Source organism: Palaemon carinicauda, chromosome 45 (genome assembly GCF_036898095.1).
Source record: "Palaemon carinicauda isolate YSFRI2023 chromosome 45, ASM3689809v2, whole genome shotgun sequence".
Taxonomy (NCBI): Eukaryota; Metazoa; Arthropoda; class Malacostraca; order Decapoda; family Palaemonidae; genus Palaemon; species Palaemon carinicauda.
The window spans coordinates 45,302,506-45,330,005 of NC_090769.1; the positions used below are offsets into that span (position 1 = coordinate 45,302,506).

The 27,500-nt window shown below is 35.9% G+C and overlaps 1 protein-coding gene across 2 annotated transcripts in view; it reads right to left on the reverse strand.

Annotated features, from left to right (window-relative positions):
* Mau2 (Mau2 sister chromatid cohesion factor) overlaps positions 1–27,500 on the reverse strand; it is a 700,592-nt gene that overhangs the window by 38,033 nt on the left and 635,059 nt on the right. For both annotated transcript variants that reach the window (XM_068367342.1, XM_068367343.1), the window contains exon 10: positions 16,260–16,462. In XM_068367342.1, the coding sequence (XP_068223443.1) occupies positions 16,260–16,462 (203 nt within the window). The remainder of the gene's footprint in view (positions 1–16,259; positions 16,463–27,500) is intronic.

Consider the following 27,500-nt stretch of genomic DNA (forward strand, 5'->3'; position numbering starts at 1 on the left):
CATAAAAACAATAAAATGATTTTCGATTTCTGAAATTAGTTATGTCAAAACACCATAGCAGACGGTCCCCTTAAGCTTGGACGCGCTAGCCGTAAGAGATAGAGTATGTATCATTTTGTTGGTTTCATAAAGAAATGTTTCACCTCTATCACTCATTTCTTGGTGGAAAAATTTATTTTCTTCATTAAGATGAATATCTTTGAACATAGCTTTACATAAGAACAAGAAATATGTCCCACCATAATTTTCAGTTCCCCACAGTTTTTTTTTTCCTCTTCTTTTTTGTATTTATAAGTCAGACCTTGTTAATGACGGTTTCTTACTTCGCGGTTTTGGTTTTTCGCAGCCAAGGAGGATAAAAGAAAAAAAAAATTGGGGTTATTGTTCCTTCTGATGTGGATGAAAAGATTTTCTAAGATTATGGAGCCCTCTGAGTATTTATCCATGTTGTTGACTTTAGATCCTTGCATAACCTAGACTCCACAGAATCCTTTATACTGGGATCCTCAGAAGATACCTTTGGTTTTTCTAGGAATTATTTTTCTGGGGACATCTTGATGACCAATTCACTGCCTAGGTCAGATGCAGGTCAGGGTTCCACTGAGCAGATGAGCGGTCTGCCTGGATTTAGTACTCTTACGTCCCCTGTGGATGCCTTGCTGAAAGACAGCAGGGTAGAGGTATTGAACTGTGGCGTGGTGTTGCAAAAGCAACCCCCACAGCCTTGATCACTCTAAATGAATGTCTCCTCAACAAAAACATTCCCCTTATGTTATCATCAACTGGACTCTTGGACAGAAGGGAAATAAAAAATAACATAACCCTAATACTATATTTCCTTGCAATTAAATTATTACTTAATCATAAAATCAACAAAAACCACATTTATTACCATACCTAAAACTAAAGAAATCCAATAAAGGCAAAAAAAAAAAAAAAAAAAAAAAAAAAAAAAAAAAAAAAAAAAACCAAGAAAACTTAAAATTAGCCAATACCTCAATCAAAATAAGCATTCAGTATAAGGGTTTATATGTCTGTAACTGTATATGATATTTGGGCATGAACACTGTTATACACACAGGGCCCAACTGTCTTAAAAGGCACAGCCACAGCTCCTCGGCAATGCTACACTAAAGTAATACAAACTTATAGTCAATTCCTTAAGAGTAGTCAGTTAGTTTTCGGGCCAAGTTATCATCATCATCATCATCATCAAAAGAAGTATTTATTTTACGGGCTGGGTCATTAATGATCTAAAATTCTCTATTGGGTGTGCATTCCAATAATCATTGTATGTTCCGGGTCATCATCAACAAGATATTTATGTACTTGGCTGGCAAACAACACAGTCCAGGCCAAAATAAAAACTCCAAAGGAGTAGTTACGGCTGTTGTAACAAATAAACACTTCCAAGCTGGTTGAAATAATCATAAATAAATCCAGCATTCACCCACTGACTCTGGCTGCAGTCAAATCAAGAAAAGCCTACGCTCAAGACATTCACCACTGCCCTAAGCTAGCTAAAGAAGTAAACAAACAGCTTCAATTATTCCAACAGTCTTTCTTACAACAACCAACCATTACACACACACACACACTCTCTCTCTCTCTCTCTCTCTCTCTCTCTCTCTCTCTCTCTCTCTCTCTCTCTCTCTCTCTCTCTCTCTCTCTCTCTCTCTCAGGATTTGGCCAAAATAAAAAAGGAAAACTTAAAAAACAGAAAATTGAACCTCCACAGAACCACTCTTTTTTATGGTTAGCCCACTTAAAATATGACCTGTCCAGGTACTGTTGACCTGCCTCCCCTCCCCTCGCTTTTACCTGAGGATTCGGCAGTGGTTGGCCCTTTCGTTTACCAGCTTCCAAGAAAGGACCAAATGGGAGCTCTTTTTTCCGGTTCTTTGTATTTAGTTGTTGCTTGACCTTTGGGTTACTATCTTCCAAGAAAATTCCAGGGTGGACTCTTTCTTTCATTCCTGCACATTATTCTGAGGCTTGACCTTCAGGGTATCAGCTGTCAAGGGAGGCACCAACGGGGCCGTCTCCCTTCCATTTCTCAGGATTTGGTTGTGGTTGGGCGTTAGGGTTCCCTGCTTCCAAGAAAGGGTCCATGGGGAGCCTTTCCTTCCGTTCTAAATCATGAAGGCAGTGGGGGGAATTCAGAAAATGGGCTTCAGCCATGGATGTTGAGGGATTTAGTAGGTAACCCTTGGCAACCCTGTGAGGGATGTGGTTTTTTTGGGCGAGTCAAATTTTTTATGGCATAAATATACTGATTTGCCACTCGATGACATTACGCTGAAAAGCCTGGCAGCATTTCCGGATTCAAAATGGAGATTCATAATCCATCTCTTGTGGTATTTTAACTAAAGCAAATTAAAGTAGCATTTTTTTTTTAATTCAGAAGACATATGATACCACATAAGAGGCATTTAATACTAAAATCCTTACATCATAATGGTTTTCAAGAACAGCTTCCTGTTTTTTAGAAATGTTATTGTTGGAAGAACATCCCAAACTCGTATAGTGTTTATTCAGAAATTTACAACCTTAACTGAGGTGTGCCACTGGCTAGTCTTTTAAGTAGGACTCTTTGCATAGGCAATTAATGACATAGTTGCTTAAATACCACAGAGAGTGTGAAGCAGCCTTTTACATTGACAACTTGCAATATATTACTCATCAAACAATCTTTGCCACCTACAAAGAATTCTATATAACTCAACTAAAAAAATATAAGTTTGGACAGCGTCTGCTGGTTTCAGACTTTCTGCAGAAAAAAACTCGAGCACTTAATGTTTTATAATAATAGTAGATGGAATTAAAACCAAGAAATATCTCATAGTGGATGACACTCAAATCTAATTCCTAAATAAGGTCATATTTTTGTCACTAATACTTAATAATCACCTTAGTTGGGAAGCACATGTATCAAATCCAAATGTAAAAGTTGTCTGATACAATATAGGTTACAAAGAGATCAACTTTATTGATGATCTATGAAGCATTAGTGGTATTGAGAATAGATTAGGGTAACCCAATTTATGGATAAGGATTTGAAGCTACTTTGAAGTCTTTAGATCCAATACACACTCAAGGTCTGAAACTTTGTAGTGGAGCCTTCTGTTCTTCCCCAAATATCTCGGTATGATGTGAATTTAGGTAACCACCCCCGTTCATACATATAGATTTTGTAACAATTTGAAGAGCATCAAAGATCTTACCCGCCAATTCTTCAACAAAGGAGCTTTTCAACCACACCAATAAATAATCATGAACCACCATTTCCACTAAAAGAAAATTGGCTATTACAATCTAAAAACATCAGAAGGAACCTTATTCAACCATCTCTTTCCTCCACATGCCTTGGAACATATTCAAAGGAAAGAACCTCATTATTATAATTATTATTATTATTATCATTATTATTATTATTACTTGCTAAGCTACAACCCTAGTTGGAAAAGCAGAATGCTATAAGCCCAGGGGCCCCAACAGGGAAAATAGCTCAGTGAGGAAAGGAAACAAGGAAAAATAAAATATCTAAAGAACAAAACATTAGAATAAATATTTCTTATATAAACTATAAAAACTTTAACGAAACAAGAAGAAGAGGAATTAGCTAAAAAAGTGTGCCCGAGTGTACCCTCAAGCAAGAGAACTCTAACCCGAGACAGTGGAATACAGTACCATGGTACAGAGGCTATGGCACTACCGTAGCATTTGGTCGGATATGTTGTCAACGGCAGTGTTTGCTTTAAATGACAGCTATAATGAGATCATTGGCAATACAGAAAGTCCACAACTTACAAACATTCGACTTACAAACACTCAGAGATACAAACACAAATCCAATTGAAAATAACAAAGGTAATGTAAAGAAATACTATAATAAAAGAATATATCATTTAATACAGTAGCAAAACAACATTCTTAATAACCTGATATCTACTTCATATGAAACCCCAGTACAGTATTTGTTGACTTTTGGGATTTAGGTTAGGCCAAAATTTAACAAAATTCGACTTGTAAAAAATTTGACTTACAAACAACTTCTAGGAACCAATTAAATTTGTAAGTTGAGGACCTTCTGTAATCCCTATTATCCAGTTTTTGGCCAAGATACGAATCTAGAGTTTGATATTTTCAGGAGGAAGGAAAATCTACCTGTATAACAGAGAAGATTTTCGAATTTACCTTGTTATTATGAACAAAAGAGCCTTTGAGGTCACCGATAAGTTTCTAAAGATAGGCCAAAATCAAAATATTCAGTTACGATAGAAGATTTAGAGTCTAGCCCTATATCATTAATCGAGTGTATATTAAGAGACTTCAGAGTAAAGAGCATAAGTTTAAATCCACGTTTGTTGGTTCTTTACGAGTGATAAACATATATCATGACTGGATTACAGTTCAAAGTATTGCGACAGGCAACGTATATGAGGCTCATTCCTCTGTTGTGAAAATTGTACCAAAAGCTTGTTGACAGCCTCTGAAAATAACATTGTGTTAGCAATTAGTTTTGGAGTTGAACGACTGGTCAGCTGGAGAGTTTGAAAACATCGTAAGGGTGACGACATCATCATAAGTTCCATCGAGAGAGAGAGAGAGAGAGAGAGAGAGAGAGAGAGAGAGAGAGAGAGAGAGAGAGAGAGAGAGAGAGAGAGAGAGAGAGAGAGAGTCAAGTTGCGAGAACTCTTTTAAAAGTTCAAACTTGCAGCAAATGTTTGTATGTTGAACAGGCTGACTTATCCTGCTTTTCCAGCTAGGCTTGTAGCTTAGCTAGTAAAATAACAATACTACTACTTCAACCTCCATATTTTATTTATTATTCACACTGCTGTCCAACTTCTACCCCTTTTCACTGTCTCGATTTTTTAAAAGTAATACCATTGCTGGGAATGTAGTTTTTTTTTTTTTTTCCTCCAAAACCAATTGTGGGAGCTGTGGTGATCTAACCAACTACCCAATAATTTTTGGACCAAATGAGTGTCAATATTCCTATACATTTGCACGCAGAACTATCTCCTGCAATAATTTGGCCCTCAGATTCCAGTGGTGGGCTGTTTTTTCTTAGAAATAGGACTCTTAGCATTCTACTTGGCTTGCCTACCACTATGATCCAAATGGTGAGGATTGTATTCGTGAAATGCTCTCAGTCCCATTAAGTGGGTTCGGCATTGTACCACCCGTGTGTCACACGATCGTACATAGTAATGACATTTCTCTTTTTTGTATATATTATGCTTTGAATCTTTGCTCTCCCCTCACACTGACAGCAACTTGCATCAACCTGTCTGCTTTTCTTTTGTTAACTGTTAACAGAACCAGTTGCTGGTTGGACATGAAATAGCCTGTTGTATTTTGTGACCTTCTTGCCGGGACTTGAAGAGGTGTCGACAAGTACGAGTCTGCGTTGATCAAACGTCGGTGGACAACATCGACCAAAAGGTGGAAATGAAAGAGGAAATCCACACTGAGGATTGGCAATGTGACATCGGCAACGAGAAACTTCCAATCAAATTTACTGTTTCCAAACGATAATGTGAGGTTCTCATAACCGTAGGTGGGTATCGCAGATCCGGTGGCAGCTACCAGGCAGACGTCGGCACACTTACACAGACTACGTCGTGTCCTGAAGAGTTCCCTTGGCAAAAGAGAATGACAAGCACCTGTGTCTACCAAAAATCGCACGCCTGTTCCTGGGACACATTCACCTTTTTAATGTTATCAGAAACATTTGAGGTAGTAGGTTGGCCAAGGCACCAGCCGCCCGTTGAAATACTACCGCCAGAGAGTTATGGGGTCCTTTGACTGGCCAGACAGTACTACGTTGGATCCTTCTCTTTGGTTACGGTTCTTTCTCTTTGCCTACACATACACCGAATAGTCTGGCCTATTCTTAACAGATTCTCCTCTGTCCTCACACACCTGACAACACTGAGGTTACTAAACAATTCTTCTTCGCTCAAGGGGTTAACTACTGCACTGTATTTGTTCTGTGGCTACTTTCCTCTTAGTAAGGGTAGAAGAGACTCTTTAGCTATGGTAAGCAGCTCTTCTAGGAGAAGGACACTCCAAAATCAAACCATTGTTCTCTAGTCTTGGGTAGTGCCATAGCCTCTGTACCATGGTCTTCCACTGTCTTGGGTTAGAGTTCTCTTGCTTGAGGGTACAATCAGGCACACTATTCTATTTAATTTCTCTTCCTCTTGTTTTGTTAAAGTTTTCATAGTTTATATAGGAAATATTTATTTTAATGTTACTCTTCTTAAAATATTTTATTTTTCCTTCTTTCCTTTCCTTACTGGGCTATTTTCCCTGTTGGGGCCCCTGGGCTTATGGCATTTTGCTTTTCCAGCTAGGGTTGTAGCTTAGCAAATAATAATAATAATAATAATAATAATTTAAGAAATAGCTGTCTTGAACTGTTATCCTTTCACTTATCCTCTTTCGCTGACTGGGCAGATGGAACCTGTCTCACTGTACCATGCAACTACTATGGTGTGTCAAGACAGAAATTCCTGGTGACAGAAATTTATATGTGATGCCTTCTTCACACATTACTTTATACATAGATTCCTGCTTAATAGAGATAACCCATTGGTGTTCCAAATTAGCTATTTCCCTTTCATGGTCTGTTCTCACGTCAAACTTACAACTGTTCACAAAATTTGGCTTTTCTAAGTAAGTATCAAATAGACATTCATGCGCAGAAGGTGCTTGGAGTGCATACATAGGCTCATATAACACATGCTCCTTTCCTATCTTACAATTACCTAAATCAGATGACTATACTAAGGATATCCTTGTTATTGACAGCAATTTAAGGGCGATTAAGGGCCACTCGATTGAGTTGTGAGCGCTTTACGTTCTTTCTGACAAAATTAAGGGCGATTAAGGGCCACTCGATTGAGTTGTAAGCACTTTACGTTCTTTCTGAGTCCACATCGACTTTACCTTATACAATAAAAAATCTGAGTCCTCAGTTTTAACAGGTAGGCTACATCAACAGGAAAATAAAGTCTACGACCTTGCTTTACTAACTTTTTCAGATTACATTCTATAAAACTCTGGCAAATTAATATATAAAGGGATAGTAAGAGAGGTACTGTTTCATGAATTTTCTTTAAAATTTTAAAAATCTCCCTGGGGAGTAAAACATCAAAAGATATTTCCCCAGTTAACACATGTTGAATCTGGTTTGCTACGTTTCCCAAATGTAAAGTTAATTCATTTGCTGCGAATGCTAATATACTGTAGTAGCGCTTACTATAAAAAGAATATCTCTCTATCTGATAAATCTCCTTTCCCATACTAATAATTTTCCCTTCTAAAACCTGTAATGCTCCCGGGGCTTGCGTGTTTGCTGCCAGTAAGGTGTGCACCTGTTTATCTAGAATATATGTGTGATAGATAACCCGATTTTTTAACAGTGTGTATGTTTTTAGATACTTGTGTGAGCGCTTTTTTCTAAATGCTCTATTTCTGATCGAGTGATGAGCCCTACCCAACCTCCTATAAGCTCACCTATCCAATCTGCACCCTGTTTTTGTCAAGTTTCCTTTCAAGGGGGGTCAAATGCCTCGAAAGAGTCCAATGAACTACAGAGCTCTATGCACATTTGTGATAATTGCCTGAATTTTAGCTAGTCAGTATCTTTCGAAAACTGACCCAATTAGTGTTGTAAATTACCTGCACGTTTAAAGATTTTGATTAAGGACTCAGCCATTACAATAGGATCATAGTTGGCAATCAAGATGTTAACATCTGACTTAAAGGATAACTTTGAAGGACTCTGAAATATAACTCCCTGTCTTATTCGCACTTCACTGTTCGCACACACATAATATCTGTTATTAAGCACGCCACCGAAATAGCGAGTAGGCCTTTCATCTTCCGCTGAGCCTAATTTTACCTAACTATTCCACAACTTGGTGTGAGCTGAAATTAAACTTCTAGAATACTGTGTAGTATTGTGCCTCATGAAGGAGAAGGTCTAACTATTAGAATTAACTGCATGCCTAGTATTACAAACAGGATGGGACTGTATGGGAAGATCTGAATGTAATGGATGGTCAGAATTATGAAACATCTTAGGCAACATGCATAATGAACTGATGAGGTACCACTAGGTGGCGCACACATAAAGGAAGACACACCAGGCAGCTCATGTCTACTTTGTACAGTAATAGTTAGCCTCTTTTTTTTTTATTTCAGCTCATATCACAGCTGTCATGAATGTTGTATCTTCCTGATCCTTCAAGAATCGAACAAAGTGAATGTATCTAGCAAGAAAAACACAGCCAGACATCAGAATTTTTCGCCTGTCTTTTACCTCAAGAGACAAAAAACAATGAACTCGATTACCAAATGTTTTAATACATACAAATGTTTACATAACTAAAATTCGAAAAGTAAATGACATCGACATAAAAATGTATGAGTACTTACATGGTTGAAGCAATATACAAACTGATAGAACACCTAACTTAAATCTAATCACATAACATCTCTATTTTATCGTCATAATATTTCTCACAAGACGATAATTCCAACATGCAGTGTTTAGGTACAATGGGGAAGTTCTGGAGATGATCCAGACGAAGTTCCATATAAGTTGTAGCACAAGGTTATGCCAAGTGAAACTCTGGGACTACCTCTTACTTGGTAGAACTAATGTCGTCAAATTGAAGACTAAAACAACTAAGGCGAAAACAATAATGAGATGTTGATCTCTCACATAACAACAAAAACGTTTTGGCGGCTGATGAATAAAACATATAACTTTCAAAGTATTCATTGGTCAAAATATGCCTGAATATGTGGAAAACTCGAAAGAAGGTATATATTTAACAGTGACGATATCACAAAATATCATGCTGTATAGTTTTATAACTATAAACTTCTATTCAACCAACCAGACTAGATATGCCATGAATCTAAATTATGTACATACATGTAAATATATGATAAAATAATGCTTTTAACTTCACATTGCAATGTAAAGTGCTCATCTACCATTCTTCCGAGTCATATTTCTACCCTGCTGGAGGGCACACTCGCAGACATGATATTCTATCTTTTTTCTCTTCCTCTTGTTTTTATGAAGTTTTTTTTTATCCATAACAGATGAAGCTTCATAACGCTGAATCCTCTACTGCTGCTACCTCCGCGGTCATCCAAGGCAACTGGAGGAAGCAGCTGGGCCTACCGGAACTGCGTCACAATCGCTCGTCATTCATTCCTATTTCTAGCACGCTCTCTTGCCTCTCTCACATTTATCCTCCTATCACCCAGAGGTTGGCCTTCCTCTAGTACTTCTCCCATCAATTATTGCATTCATCACCTTCTTTAGCAGACAGCCATCTCCATTCTCTCAACATGGCCAAACCACCTCAACAACACATTCATATCCACTCTGGCTGCTGAATCATTTCTTACACACATTCTCACCCTCACTACTTCTTTCCTAACCCTATCTACTCGAGATATACCAGCCATATTCCTCAGACACTTCATCTCAAACACATTCAATTTCTGTCTCTCCGTCACTTTCATTCCCCACAACTCTGATCAATACATCACAGTTGGTACAATCACTTTCTCATACAGAACGCTCTTTACATTCATCACGAACCCTCTATTCTTTACCACTCCCTTCACTGCCACCAACACTTTTCATCGTTCATTCACTCTCTGACGTACATCTGCTTCCACTCCACCATTTGCTGCAACAACAGTTCCCAAGTACTTAAACTAATCACCCTCCTCAAGTAACTACATTCAACATGACATTCAACCTCGCACCACCTTCCTTTCTCGTACATCTAATAACCTTACTCTTACCAACATTAACTCTCAGCTTCCTTCTATCACAAACCCTACCAAATTCTGTCACTAATCAGCCAAGCTTCTCTTCCTAGTCTGCAACCAGTACAGTATCATCAGCAAACAACAACTGATTTACCTCCCATTTATGATCATACTTGTCTACCAGTTGCAATCCTTGTCCAAGCACTCGATCATTCACCTGTCTCACCATTCCAATAACATACAAGTTAAACAACCATGGCGACCTCACACATCCCTGTCTCAGCCCCCCCCCCTCTCACTGGAAACCAATCGCTCACTTCATTTCCTATCCTAACACATGCTTTACTACCTTAGTAGAAACTTTTCACTGCTTGCAACAACCTTCCACCAATTCCATATAACCTCATCACATTCCACATCGCTTCCTTATCAACTCTATCATACGTTTTCTCCAGTTCCATAAATGTCACATACACCTCCTTACCTTTTGCTAAATACTTCTCGCATATCTGCCTAACTGTGAAAATCTGATTCATACATCCCCTACCTCTTCTAAAACCACCCTGTACATCTAAGATTCTATTCTATTTTTTATCCTTAATCCTATTAATCAGTACTCTACCATACACTTTTCCAACCACACTCAACAAACTAATACCCCTTGAATTACAACACTCATGCACATCTCCCTTACCCTTATATAGTGGTACAATACATGCACAAACCCAATCTACTGGTACCATGGACAACACAAAACACATATTAAACAATCTTACCAACCATTCAAGTACAGTCATACCCCCTTCCTTCAACATTTCAGCTCTCACACCATCCATTCCAGGTGCTTTTCCTACTCTCATTTCATCTAGTATTCTAGTGCTCCCCTCACTTCCTCTCTTGTAATCTCTCTCTCATTCTCATCTCCCATCATTGGCACCTCAACACCTGCAACAGCAATTATATCTGCCTCCCTATTATCCCCAAAATTCAGTAAACTTTCAAAATATTCCATCCACCTTTTCCTTGCCTTTTAACAACCTTCCATTTCCATCTTTCATTCTCTCTTCAATCTGAATCAGCCTTCCTTACTCTCTTCACTTCTTTCCAAAACTTCTTATTCTCTTCATATGAACAACCCAATCCCTGACCCCACCTCAGGTCAGCCGCCCTCGTTACCTCAATTACCTTGCGTTTTACTTCCACATTTTTCTCTCTATATCTTTCATACTCCTCTACACTATTACTCTGCAGCCATTCTTCAAATGCTCCCTTTTTCTCTTCCACTTTTACCTTCACTCCTTCATTCCACCATTCACTGCCCTTCCTCATGCTGCCTCCAACAAACTTCTTGCCACACACATCATTTGCAATCCCAACAAAATTTTCTTTTACTAACTTCCACTCCTCCTCTAAATTACCAGATTCTCTTAATTTCACTCTGTCATATGCCATTTTCACCCTTTCTTGATAGTCACTTTTTACCCCGGATTTTATTAACTCTTCAACCCTCACTAGCTCCCTTTTACATCACCCCACTCTTTTGCTACAACTAATTTTCCTTCCACCAAAAAATGATCAGACATACCGTTAGCCATACCCCTGAACACGTGCATGTCTTTCAATCTTTCAACATTCTTTTAGTTATGAACCACTCTTCTATTTGCCACTCATACCCATCTATACTTGTTTTTATCTTTCTTTTTGAAAAAGCTAGAACTTATCACCATGTCTTGCTCAACACACACATCTTCCAGTCTCTCACCACTCTCATTATCACCTGGTACCCCATACTTCCCAATGACATCTTCTACCTCTCCAGTGCCCACTATAGCATTCAAGCCACCCATGACAACTACATAATTCCTTCTACCCAGTCCTTCTACACACCTAGTTAATTCATTCTAGAACTCATTCCGCTCTTCTTCACTTTTCTCACAACCTGGCCCATACGCACTAACAAAAGCCCAACATTCCCTACCCAACCTAACTCTTACCCATATTAACCTAAATGATATCTCCTTCCATTTCACTACTTTACCTGTCATCCATTTACTTAGCAATAAAGCCACACCCTCTCTTGCTCTTCTCCTTTCAATACCAGATACTCTACCAGTCACTTCACCAAACATCACTTCACCCTTCCCTTTTATCTTTGTCTCACACAAAGCCAATATATCCATCCTTCTATTCCTAAACATACTTCCACTTTCACATCTTTTACTCTCTATCGTACTACATCCACGCACTTTCAGACACCCCAAAACTAGAGTGTGGGGAGCAGTCACTCTCCCACCAGCTCCACCTCTTTGATGCCTCACATGAGTATATAATACAGGAGAGAGTGTTCCCAGCCCCCTCGTTCCATCCCTTTTAGTCGCCCTGTTACGACACGCATGGATACGTTGGCGCTATTGTAATTGTTTTTATGCCCCTGCATATATATATATATATATATATATATATATATATATATATATATATATATATATATATATATATATATATATATATATACATACATACACACATTACACACTTTTAAAATCCTTACTGCTTATGACCAATATAGTATAAAGTTCATGGAGTACTTTTGTTTGTGATATTTTCATATTCATACCATATCATCATAGTTTAGAACCAAGACAAATAACAGGATTATTAATAAAAAATGAGATAATTGTCTTCTATTTACCAGAAATTAGAAAAAATAAAAAATATAAAAAACCCTAAAAATCAAAGATAAAATTGGAACTGAAAAATCAAATGGTATATATAATATTGTAGGCTTAGAAAACTAATAGCCCTAACTTGATCAATATTGGAATAAGTTTATAGCAAAAATTAATATCATTTGTATGTTTTTGGTAAATTCTTCAAGTAGGCCTACAGGTATTTTATGATAGTTATTGTATACATATTGTAGTTGGAAACATAAAAATTGCAGCTGTCAAGCCAATGGCCCAGGCCACTCTATGTCTCCCCTCACCACAGGGCCACCTAGCGGATTAGTTTTGCCAGTACCGCATTGAACGACTGTGCCAGAGATTAATATCTAGATCAGGAATATGAAAATTAATACACTGTAAGTTCCTCTCTAACAGGCTAAAATGAGGATCAGCAGTTGAAGACTAGACAGGAGAACAATACTTGAAACAAGGTAGAATGAAAAAATTAAAACACTTCTTCAGAATAGATTGATTACCAAAAATCTTGAAAGGCTTTCTCAATAAACCAATTTTTTGTGCAACTGAAGAAGACACAGACCTAAACCAATTTTTTTTTGTGTTGTGCAATTGAAGAAGACACAGACCTAATGTGTTTCTCAAAAGTAAATTTGCTGTTGAGAATCACACCTAAAATTTTGAAAGACTCATTCAGAGTTAAAGAAATATTATCAAAGCTGAGATCAGGATGTTTAGGAGCCACTGTCCTTGACCTACTTATAATCATACTTGAGTTTTGTTAGGAATCAACTTCATACCCTACAATTTGCACCATGCACTATCTTTTCCTAAATCTCTATTAAGGTATTCAGTAACCCCAAATCTACATTCAAGAGATGGAATTGATGCAAAGAGAGTAGCATGATCTGCATATGCAAAAAGCTTGTTTTCTAGCCCAAACCACGTCATGTGTATAAAGTAGGAAAAGTAATGGGCCAAGAACACTACCCTGAGGAACACCAGATATCACATTCCAATACCCACTATGGTACACATCAACAACTCTTTGCGATCTATTACTTAAATATTCAGTAATGATGGTAAGAAACGACCCACCCACTCCCAACTGTTTGACTTTGAAAACAAGGGCCTCATGATTAACACTGTTAAAGGCTGCACTAAAATAAAGGCCAATAATACAAGCTTCATGATCACAATCAAGGGATTCCTGTGCAGCATTGGAGATTGTAAGAAGGGCATCACATTCTCCAAGACTTTTACAAAAACCAAATTGCAAACCAGGGAACAAATGATTACCTTCAGCAAACCTATTAAGACATTCATAAACTTTAAATTATATGGGAGTTATGGAAATTGGGCGGTAATCAGTTGGACTTGAGCTACCACAAACACATTTACATAGTGGAGTAATATTACCAATTCTCCAACAAGTGCTAAAAGCTACTCTTCTTGATAACTTATGCAAAATAACAGATAACTTTGGAGCTAAGAAATCTGCAGTCTTTATAAAAAAACAAGGAAAAATACCAATTGGGTCTACACCTCCATAAGCATCAGATCCATCGAGAGGTTTCATTTCATGAGGTTGAAAAGCTAAACTAGTTAGTTTAGTGTCAGAAAAACAAGAATGGGGAAGATCAAGTTTTTCATTACTCTGTTTACTGTCAAACACATCCGCCAAAGGGGTTGTCTTTTCCTTAGGACAGAGAGTGACTGAGCCATCTGGTTTAAGTAAAGGAGGAACTGTTGCATCTACACCAAAGAGTACAGATTTAAGGGTAACCTACCACTTGTTCCTCGGTTGTACCAGAAAGGGTTTCTGTTGTGGTTAAATTATATTCCTTTTCAATTGAAGCATAAACTCTCTGAGCAAAAACTCTAAGCCGAGTATAGTTATTCCAAGTCAAATATGATGTTACCATTCCAAAGATGATAGGCCTCATGCTTCTTCAAATACGCATATCTACAATCATCATTGAACCATGTATTGAAAATGTGTGAAAAAAATGTCTGAGTCAAGCTGAGGAAACTATTATTCTGCAATATGGCAGCCCTCTTGCCCATCATGAGGCTTCAGTACAGAAATGTTATTCTGTGTTGAAGTCATATGACTGTCAAGGTATTTTCTCATTAAGAGGGCTTTCACCTGCAAATGATAAAACACCAGTACTGTTATACCTCCTAACTGGTAAAGATACCAATCATTGAATCTACACAAGGAGGTAGCAGTAACGATATCCTTTATTGGCCTACAGTACAGTACTAGAGATCAGACTTGTTAGAACCATTCATCAGCATCTGAAAAATCTTTGCTGGTTGTCAAACGATGTTCAACATCGCTAACCGATCTTGGAGGAGTTGACCAATACAAGAGCTTCGTATGGGCTTCAGGCGATAAAATAAACAACACCTCTACAGGAGATTGGTTCAGATAGGATCATCCACTTATATCTGATGAAATAGCAGTGGCTGTGACACCAAGTTCACAATTAATCCCAAACCTAGAGGGAAATGGTTGGTGGGCAAGTTCTGTACTGCACAGAGCAAGTACCAAGGTAAACAAAAGCAAATTTTTCCAATCGTAATAGGAACGGGAGAGTTATGAGCATACTATCACACCCTTGCCTTCATTGTGGTGCTGATACAACAGTGGGAACTATATCACTAGCTTAACTCTTGCTTGACTGACCCCAAACGCACCTGTTAGTGGGTGAATACAGCCATTTCCTCCAGATGGAGGGCAAAACTTTTAGGAACTTTCAGAAAAAGTTTTTTCCATGTGACTATCTTCACCATCCTCTACTCAAGAGAGAAAAATCTGATTAAGAGTGTGGAAAAGGGAAAAGAGATTGGTAGAGGAGGAAGTGAGAGTGTGAACTCTTGTTCCCCATCCCAACCATTCTTACTCGCTGTCTCAGTGGATACTTGGTCCGGGGGACCAATAATAACTGCACTCTTTTGAAGATGATGCAAGAGCTTCCTTTACCATACCACAAACCAACTACACTGAGGGTTATGTCACAAAGGGAGCACTGCAGGAAATACTAACTGACACTGCAACACAGGTATCCCAGTCCGGAGAAGAATACCATAGCTAGATGACCTGGCCAGACAAAAACTTTTTAACTATTGGGCATGAAAGTACAGGCAAAACTTAGTCTGAATTGGGTAATTCCCTCTTGAGGTAGAGAAAGTCAAGCTCTGAGTTCATCATATAGGTTGGAGGGACGAGAACAACCCTCCAAAGGGGAGATTGGTTACATTAACCCCTTCACAAAGGTCCACATCACATGGGGTTCGGAGGTTTTTATCCTTAAAAGAACAAAATTAACGTCACTCCATGCTAGCCTTTTAGTGTGTTTAAAATTACAAGTAAATGAGTTAACAAAAATAAAAAACCAACAGTTATCACAAACGAATGTGGAAGACCCCACGGTCAAGTGAAGAGGGAGGTTAAAGACAATTACTAAAATTATCATTAAAAAGGGACTTATTTGTGACAGAAAGGTAGGCTTGGATTTCTCCTTGCACCTGCCATTAACTAACTACCTTGTTAGGGATTCCATGACGGTTCCAGCACCGCTGAAGACATTTCTCCATCTTAATGAACAAAAGGTTTGTATATGTGTAGGAGCAAATATGTATGAATACATTTACATTTCTATAAATAAAAAATTCTTTTCTATATACAGTACTTGTTTAACTCAAATAAATCTAATCTGTAAAAAAATTATACCATAGTGAACATGTTTTTTTTACCTTTTAATATAGCAGAAGACCAAAGTTGTAAATGAAGATCTGGAATCTTAGATGCTAACTGCATTGCTGGAGTAACCATGTTATGTGCCTCTCTTGGATTTCCAAGAGCAAGGAAAATATGCCCAAGCAACACGAGGGAACATGAGGTTAATCGATTCAAATCTTCAGCGTTAGCCATCTTCAGAGATTCTCGTAAAAATCTCCTACAAAAGAAATTCAGTTTTAGAAAACATCCGTTATTTCAATTAATCTTACTTCTATGCCACATTACTTATATCTACGTAACGTAAAGTTTTGACTTTGAAAAAGGATAAAATCTAATTTTTCATCTCCATTACTGGAATCACCAGGCACCTGTTCCCCGAGTGGATTACAGGCCTGACTAGTCAGGAACTCTCCTCTCCTCTTGATCATCACAATATCTGTGTTGACGTCGAATGAGCAATTGTTTTACAATGGTGCTCGTGGTTATTCTCTTCATAATAGTTAATTAGGATATTTGATTCTTTTCTAATCAATTTGATATCAGGATAACCAAGATATGTTTTTTAATTTTTTAAAGGTATTAGTTGTTGTTATTTTCATCACATTAGATGGTTTTGGTGTATGCTTGCCCTTTTCTATACACTTAGTAGGTGTGAAGCCACATAGAAATTTAGTGGCCTTTGAAATTCCATATTAAGGTTTGTTTTCAACTCTTGCTTAATAAGTGAATCATAGAATAATTTCTAGTGATTTAATTCTATAGCTAACATAAGCAGGCAGTTGAATTTGTGTAAAGATCTATTTATCACTGTCTGTCTCAAATGGATTTTTTTATTTAGTATACCAGATACCAGATAAGTTGCATCATTTTACGAGGCAGAAAAATTAGTTTAATTTTTGGATTGTAAGTTATATAATATAATTCTTTCTCATTTATTATCATCATCATCATCTCTTCCTATGCCTGCTGACACAAAAGGCCTCGGTTAGATTTCGCCAGTCTTCTCTATCTTGAGCTTCGATACTTCTCCATTTATCATGTCCTACTTAACGCTTCATAGTCTTAAGCCATGTTGGCTTGGGTCTTCGAACTCTTCTAGTGCCTTGTGGAGCCCAGCTGAATGTTATAATGAAAATAATATTCAGGCTTTCTGTTTGGTATTACAATTTCCTTACTGACGATTTTTCTACATAACATAGTGTAATATCGGTTATCTGATTCCTACCATAACATATGGGAGATGATTATTATCTAAACGCATACTTACTGTGTTTACAATGATGAGAACAATTGTTACGAACTAAGACCCAGTAGAAAATCATAATATTTTGGGTGTCTAGGAGGAGCATTTTACTTCAATGATTTCTTAATAATTTATCTTTCAAGAGAAATATTTAGGTATACTGTATATTTAGGCTTTTATTTTTTAGCAGTAAGAAAGACCAAACTTTCCTTTCTAGTGTCAGTCATAAGCATTTCTGAGAGAAACATACTGGCTTGACTACTAATTTTTTAAAACAAAATGCCATAATACCTTGGAGATTGAATGCCCAACAACTGGAAAAATTCAGTTAGAACAAAATTCTCAATAACATAATTGCCAGGGAGATTGAACAAAATAACCTGCGTGGTTTGAGACATTTATCCTGGGAGAAACTCCCGCCCAAAACAAACACAACTGACCCAGTTTACCAGTAGCATTTGTCCAGTTTTGTTCAGCAAAAAATTTTATCCATACACACTTGCTCCTAAAAGGTTAGTATTAACGGTAAGTAAAAAATCAAGGTTTGGGTAACCTTAATAGAACTAAGAAAATAAAACTAAGAAGCAAAATGCGGGTTATCCAAGAACTAAATCTCCAAAAGAGTACGGTATTTCGAAAAAAGAAAAAAAAAATAATTATAAAAGCTGAAATAGAAAATGAAGTGTCATATCTAGAAAAAAAGTAAAACCATTGAGGATGTTGAAAAAGGGGGATTGATATGGATAAATGAAAGAGAGTTGGCAGGTAATAGGGTTTCAGAGACAAGGTTTAAGACCTTAAAGGAGAAAAAGGTAAGCAAATTAGTATAATTGTGAGAGAGATGACTGGAGAGGTTGAACTTAACAGATTGGACAAAGTAAGTAACAGGATGAGAGAGAGAGAGAGAGAGAGAGAGAGAGAGAGAGAGAGAGAGAGAGAGAGAGAGAGATTTAACTTACCGATTGGACAGAGCAACAGAGAGGAACATATCTGGGTGGATATGGAAAAAAAATGTGGGTAGGGTTAACAGAGAGACAAGTGGGATGAACAAGCAAATATGATTTGTAAAAATAAGAAAAGTGGTGGTCGGACAAAGAGGTACAAGGGTCAGTTAAAAGAAAATCAAAGGCATTTAAAGACCAGGAAGTAAGGCATACAAAGGGTGCACTGCAACGGTACACAGATGAAGAAAAAGATTCGAGGAGGAAAGTAAGTATAGCAATTGAATGAAAGGCTAGAAACAAGGGAAGGAAAAAATAAATAGCTATAAGATTTCAAACATGAGGGCTTTTGGGAGTCATCAAGGATACAGATGGAAATATATTGCATAGGGATGAAGATATTAGAATATGGAGAGAATATTTTGAAAAACTTTTGATTACTAAAAACGAGAGGACAGAAGCTCAAAGGGTGGAGTGGACAGTTATGGAGATACGTGACACAAAAGTTGAGCATGGCATCGAGTAAAATAAAAACGGTAATGAATCAGGTCCATCATGCGGTAATTACAGGGAAATCAAATTATCAGAGCCTAGTTTGAATGTTTTTGAGAGGGTACTAAATGAGAGAATGAGACACTGTAAAGATTGGGAAACAGCAGTCTGGATACATGAGGGGAGGACTATGTATAATATCTTCACAGTAAGGCTGCTATATAAAAACAGGCTACAGAAAATACCCATAGAAAGTATGTTTTGGTCCTTAAAGAACAAAAAGTCCCAGTAAGCTGGTTAGAATGACTGAGATGATGTACAAAATGACAAGGACAAAAGTAATCAGGCAGTTTCGGAAACAGAAACTGAAGTAAGTGTTGGATTACATCAGGGGTCAGCATTAAGCAAGTTTTTTTGTGGGTACGAATGTGGGGACTTTTAAGCTCATGCCTTTACTTGTTTACCATTCTGAAATCCCAAGAACATCCTGTTAAAAGAGAAGTTACAAAATAATGTAGAGGATCAAAAATAAAGCCTGGATGACTAACCAGTTCTTCATTGAGTGGATGCATGAAGAGTTTGGGCCCAGTGTGCGTAAATACCTCCATGAGAAACAATTACCATTTAACCCATAAGAGGTTATATTTTTGTACATAAGGGTTCCCCCCTTAGGTTACATAAAACTGGATTTTTCTTATTGACTTAAACAATGCAAAATAGTAAAAAATGAAAGAAAATAGATTCTAAAATGCACAAAAACCACATATGTTCCACAATTGGAAGCTTCCATCATATATATATATATATATATATATATATATATATATATATATATATATATATATATATATATATATATATATAGATGGACCTACCAGTATTAATTTATCATCAGAAACTTGGAGCCTTACTAGACCCTTAGAACTTAGCTTAGTTACAACTCAAAGAGCTATAGAAAGAATAATAACACTACAAGACAGAAAGAGAACAAACTTGAGTAAAGGATATTCTAACAAATTGTAATACAAAAAATGTACATAGGTAGGACATATAATGAGAATGACAGATAATAGATGGGAATGGAAAATAACAAAATAAACATAGAGAGTGGAAGGACATGTCTAAGGCCCTTGTTCTACAGTGGACTAGTGATGGCTGATGATGATATGGTTTTAATTGAATATTCTCTTATTTTTCATATAAAATAAATGATATCGGCGTCAATGACATTAGATGTCAGGATGCCAGAAAACTTTAAATCAATCAATCAATCAATACATAACATATACACACACACACACAAACACACACACACACACACACATATATATATATATATATATATATATATATATATATATATATATATATATATATATATATATATATATATATCAGCCAAGGCCACAGGAAAAATAAAAGAAGGCGTACCGAGCGCTTTCGTATTATTTCAACACATTTTCGAGGTACAATGCTAAAAACACAGAGAACATCTAACAAAGTAAACAATAAAAAACTTAAAAAATTGAAAACAAGTATTTGAAGTCCGGTTAAAACTAGTACAGCAGATACAGAACAGTCCAACAGGTGATTAAAAAGAAACAATCTTACAAATCTCGTTAACAACTAACGGGTCCAGTTTGTACATACCTTGGCTTACAGTCATTAAGTCACTGTGATATTTGATAAAAGCAGATTCAATTATATTTCTACGAGTTATATTATTACAAGATAAAACAACTTTTGCCCCCTACCAATGAATCATGTGATTAAAATCATTAATGTGTAAAAACAAAGCATTCGAGATTTGTCCCGTTCTCACACTATATTTGTGTTGTTTAATTCTGGTGTCCAGTCCCTTCCCAGATTGTCCGAGATAAAAACACTTGCAGTTCATGCAAGGAACCCCGTAAATGCAGCTCTGAGAAACTTTGGGAGAATTCCTTATTAGTATGCTTTTCAGTGTATTTGAAAATTTAAAAACAACATTAATATCAAAATTCTTGCAAAAACTTGGAACCCTCCGTAAGAGGTCATTATATGGTAAAACGAGCACATTATCATTACTAAAAGCCATTCTCGGAGTTGCAGAATAAAAAGTTCTTTGTGCTTTTTGTAAAGCACATTCAATAAAATATTTAGGGTATTTCAATTTTTCCGATATGTTGAAGATATTTTCAAATTCTTCCTGAAGAAATTCCGGGCTGTAGATACGTAAGGCTCTTAAAAACATAGAAGAAAAAGTAGCCTTCTTAACTTGATTACTATGGTTGGAATAATAGTGAATATATGAATTTACGTCTGTAGGTTTTCTATACACCGAGTATTTGAAGCCATTTAGAGTACGGTGAACATTTACATCCAAAAATGAAAGACAACCATCACGTTCTTCTTCACAAGTGAAATTAATGGAAGATACCAAATTGTTCAGTTCAAAGAGAAATGCATTTACATTTTCGGTTAGAGGCCATATGCAAAAAATATCATCAACATACCTAAACCACAGAACACCATAAGGCAAAATATTCGGTAAAAATCTTGTTTCAAAAAAGAATTTTAATATTAATGTTGTTTTTAAATTTTCAAATACACTGAAAAGCATACTAATAAGGAATTCTCCCAAAGTTTCTCAGAGCTGCATTTACGGGGTTCCTTGCATGAACTGCAAGTGTTTTTATCTCGGACAATCTGGGAAGGGACTGGACACCAGAATTAAACAACACAAATATAGTGTGAGAACGGGACAAATCTCGAATGCTTTGTTTTTACACATTAATAATTTTAATCACATGATTCATTGGGAGGGGGCAAAAGTTGTTTTATATTGTAATGATATAACTCGTAGAAATATAATTGAATCTGCTTTTATCAAATATCACAGTGACTTAATGACTGTAAGCCAAGGTATGTACAAACTGGACCCGTTAGTTGTTAACGAGATTTGTAAGATTGTTTCTTTTTAATCACCTGTTGAACTGTTCTGTATCTGCTGTACTAGTTTTAACCGGGCTTCAAATACTTGTTTTCAATTTAAGTTTTTTATTGTTTACTTTGTTAGATGTTCTCTGTGTTTTTAGCATTGTACCTCGAAAATGTGTTGAAATAACACGAAAGCGCTCGGTACGCCTTCTTTTATTTTTCCTGTGGCCTTGGCTGAATATATATATATATACATACATATATATATATATATATATATATATATATATATATATATATATATATATATATATATATATATATATATATATATATATGTGTGTGTGTGTGTGTGTGTGTGTGTGTTTGTGTGTGTGTGTGTATATGTTATGTTTCATGATACGAAATGAGATTTGTTCGGTGCTGAAAATAACTTTAAAATTCGCACACAGCAACACTGTAATCTCACCACCATCATCCTGCTCTTCCATTGGTTATCTCCCTAACTTGATGCTAGTTACTGCCGTAAGATCCTGCTCTCCTATCTTATTTTAATCAGTACATTTTTAAGTTAAAAACACAATGAACAGTACTGTATTGTGTGTATGTACGTACACACCATGCTATAACACATATCAAAACATTAGCAATATATCTTTCTTTAATTTTGGTAAATAAATAACAGATCGTAGCATATTTTTTCCTTTAAATATCATGATTATCTATTGAAAATTCATTTTCTACCAATAGGAACATTTCTAAATAAACAAAAACAATGAACAGATCTGCATTGTATGTACATACGCACAATGCTACTACGCATATCAAATACATTAGCGATATACTTTTCTTTCATTCCAGTAAATAAATAACAGATCGTAAGATATTTTCTTTCCTTTAGTCATGATTATTTATTTACTATTAATTTAATATCAATAAGAACATCTTTAAATTAAAACTATACAATAAACAGAACTGTATTGTATGCAAATACTACTATGCTAATCAAAACATTAGAGATATATTTTTCTTTCATTTCAGTTAATAAATAACAGTTAAAAAACTATTTACTGAACAATTGAACTTTATTCATTTTACAAAGTAAGTTCACATACATATTAACATCCATGAATATTGCTTGTATTACAATTAAATAGCTGAAACATATGAGTGTGTAGAAAAAAAGTAAGTTTCTTATTGACATATCACCAATTATCAATTGAACAATAAAATAATTAATTGTTAAAAATATGAGCAAGTTGAAGAACACAGGTTGTTTATGCATGATAAAAAATGTACCTTTCCATAAAAAGGGTAATTATAATAACAGTACAGCATATACAGTACTGAACATTTCATATATGTACAGTATTGGATTGTATGTATTGTATGATTTTCAATTCATTATTGAATTATGTTCCAATGAATACTTCATTTAAAGATATTAAAAGTTAGGTTAGGTATATTGAATAATTTCATGAATTTGACTGTATTTCACTGTGGTTATACTTTATTATAAAATTTAATGTGATGTTTTTATAAGCCGATTTACATATAAACGTGACTCATGTTACGGAAAAATCACGACACGAAAGCCACTCCGGAACCAATTAATTTTGTATCAAGACGCATAACTGTGTGTGTATACTGTATATATATATATATATATATATATATATATATATATATATATATATATATATATATATATGTGTGTGTGTGTGTGTGTGTGTGTGTGTGCGTGTGTGTGTGTGTGTGTGTGTATGTATGGCTGGCTATTAGAATTAACTGCCTGCCTAGTATTACGAACAGGATAGAATTGTCCAGGGAGATCTGAATGTAAAGGATAGTCAGAGTTATGGAAAATCTTATGCAACATGCATAATGAACTAATTGAACGACGGTGCCAAAGATTAATATCTAGATCAGAAATAAGAAATTTAATGGACTGTAAGTTTCTGTCCAACAAATTAAGATGAGAATCAGCAGCTGAAGACCAGAAAAGAGGACAATACTCAAAACAAGGTAGAATGAAACAATTAAAACACTTCTTCAGAAAAGATTATTATTATTATTATTATTATTATTATTATTATTATTACTAGCCAAGCTACAAACCTAGTTGGAAAAGCAAGATGTTATAAGCCCAAGGGCTCCAACAGGGAAAAATAGCCCAGTGAGGAAAGGAAATAAGGAAATATATTATGCATGTTTGTGTATGAATGCCTGTATGTGTATACGTATGTATATGTCTTTTTATATATAGATGTGTTTTATATATACATTTAGTTTTGCTTATGTATTTATATAGATAAGGCTACCGTTATTCATATAAATAAACTGTATTGAAAGTCAAAAACAGGAATTTACCTGTCACCAGAAATGACCCTTTTTGGCAGGTGTCTAATGAGGTTGGATCTCCGACCAGTAAACACCTGACCACAGCCCAGGTAGCAGGTATGGGAGTGTCATTGGTCTGTAAGCCTCTATATGTATGTTCGTGAGTTTACTTTCCCTATAAAATGTAAAGAAACCTCTCAATAAATCAGTCCTCTGAAGAAGTATCACGAAACTAGTCAAGACTTAATCGTATATTTCGTAATTTCATTTTTCCCTGTGGCTCTTCTGCATCTGAGCATCACGTTTTCCTGTGATTTTTACGCATGTATATATATATATATATATATATATATATATATATATATATATATATTCATATATATATATATGTATATCTATATATATATATATATATATATATATATATATATATATATATATATATATATATACACACTTTCATGTATTTATATATTCATATATATATATATATATATATATATATATATATATATATATATATATATATATATATATATATGTATGTATGTATGTATACACGTATATGTATATATATATATATGTATGTATATATATGTATATACATATATATATATATATATATATATATATATATATATATATATATATATATATATATATATATATACAGTACACATACATAAATATACATATATATATATATATATATATATATATATATATATATATATATATATATATATATATGATAAATTTTGCACATTTAGATGTGTTTTTCATATTTCACATAAGGCATATCTTTTAATACATTAAAGTCTGAATTCCTTAAATGACCTCGGGATCAGAGCCTGAGGCAAAATCCCTCAACGACTATAGTATCTGACCGTCCGGGTTTCGAACCCTGGTCAGAATACTTGTATGACAGTGAAAATACCACTTAGCTATATATATATATATATATGTATATATATATATATATATATATATATATATATATATATATATATATATATATATATATATATATATATATATATATATATATATATATATATATATATATACACACACACACACATATATACAGTAGGTCCCCGCCATACGACATTAATCCGTTCCGGAGTTGGTATCGCATGGTGAAAATTTCGTATAGCGGACAATAGAGTAGCTAATGTGTGCAAAACCCCAGGTAAAATCATTGAAAATTAGTACGTAACAAAATAGGATAGTAAGCACTGTACTACAGTATACTTATTTATAATATACATGTACTGTACAGTATACACAGTAATTAAATAACATTACAGGTATAAATAAAAATTATATACTGTAGTGTAATGTAAAGGAAAAATTAAATTTTATTTACCTTTGGAGTGAAGTGACTCTAGCTGGTAGTGGGTGGAGGCAGAGGGGGAGGAGTCGGTAGATAAAAAAACATATCAATGCTAATTATGTTATGTACACTTAATAATAAATTTATTCTTATTATTAAACACTTAAAATTAAAAATGCTTTTTTTATTACTTTTGTCTTTTGAAATTTTTTTATGGTTTTTTTTTTTTTAGAACTTCAAAAATTACTCTTTTTTTTAGCTTTTTTAATAAAATCACTATTATCATCTTTGCTTTTTGACACTTCTCTTTTGGAGAAATATCTATCCAAAGGAGCCTGTTTCTGACGACTCAACATATTTCTAAAATGACCCTTACACTTGTCATTAACACTCTCCATAAGACGACCTGTGTGAAGTTTTTCTGGGTGTTTTTTTTTTTCAATGAAACTCGTAAGGTTTTCATACCGATAGCTTCCCTTATTTTTGCCGATGTCGTTTCTTCAGTTCCCCCCCCCCCCCTGTCCCCGCCACCACTAGAGCTGTGCTCTTCTTGAATGATGGTCAACTGTATTGCCTCCAACTCCTTGAAGTCTTCAGTCGTAAGCTCCTCCCTGAGCTCCTCGATAAGGTTATGGACGTCAGCCTCATTGACAACAAGCCCCATGAACCTTCCGATTGAAATTATTTCCTCAACATCACCCTCAGGGGCAGGATCATCAATGGCCTCGTCTTCGGTTGAGGGATTGAAACCTTCGAAGTCTCGTTCTGCCACAACAACTGGCCACACTTTCTTCCATGAGAAGTTCAAGGTGCGCCGTGAAACCTCACTCCAAGCTTTGTCGATCCTCTTCAGGCATTGAACGATGTCAAAATGCCCATTCCAAAATTCATGGAGGGTGAGTTGAGTGCTTTCGGTGACTTCAAAGCATCTTTTAAACAGATGCTTTGTGTAAAGCTTCTTAAAGTTGGAAATCACTTGCTGGTCCATAGGCTGGAGGAGAGGGGTGGTGTTTGGTGGCAGATAGAGAACCTTGATGAAGGAGAAGTCAGGATGAATGATGTCCTTGAGGCCAGGAGGGTGAGCAGGGGTATTGTCCAGTACCAGGAGACATTTGAGAGGAAGATTGTTTTCTTCTAAAAATTTCTTGACAGCAGGACCGAAGCAGATGTTTATCCACTTAACAAATATGGTCCTCGTGACCCAAGCCTTGCCATTAGACTTCCAAAATACCGAGAGCCTCTCCTTCATGATATTTTGTGCCTTGAAGGCACTAGGATTCTCTGAGTGGTATACCAGTAGGGGCTTAATTTTTAAGTCCCCACTGGCATTTGCACAAAAAGAGAGCTTAAGTCTTCATCGGTTTATGGCCAGGAAGTGTCTTTTCTTCAGCTGTGATATATGTACGGCGGGGCATTTCCTTCCAGAAAAGGCCAGTTTCATCACAGTTAAACACTTGCTGAGGAATGTAGCCTTCTCTGGAAATTAATTTCTCAAACTTCTTGAGGAATTCTTTTGCTGCTTTCTTATCAGAACTGGCCGCCTCTCCATGGCCGACGACTGAGTGAATACTAGTCCTCTTCCTAAAACCACCCATGAGAAGCCTTGAACTCTTGGGGGGCTTGCTGTGACGTTCCTTCGTCTCCGCCGTCTCTCTGGGCTTCCACGAGATTGGCGAAGATGGCGCTCGCCTTGTGCGAAATTACCGATTGCGTGAGTGTATCACCAGCGATTTCCTTCTCTTTAATCCATAGTAAAAGGAGTCTCTCCATCTCGTCGTTGATTAAGGTCCTTCCACTGGCAAGGACAGTCATGCCTTTAGAAGACTTACTTGCTTTAATGGCTTCCTTCTTCTTGATAATTATACCAATTATAGACTGGTTACGGCCATACATACTAGCGAGGGTAACGATGCGCATGCCTTCTTCGTATTTCTTTATTATCTCCAGCTTTGTTTCCATAGTAATCATCTTCTTACTTCTCCCT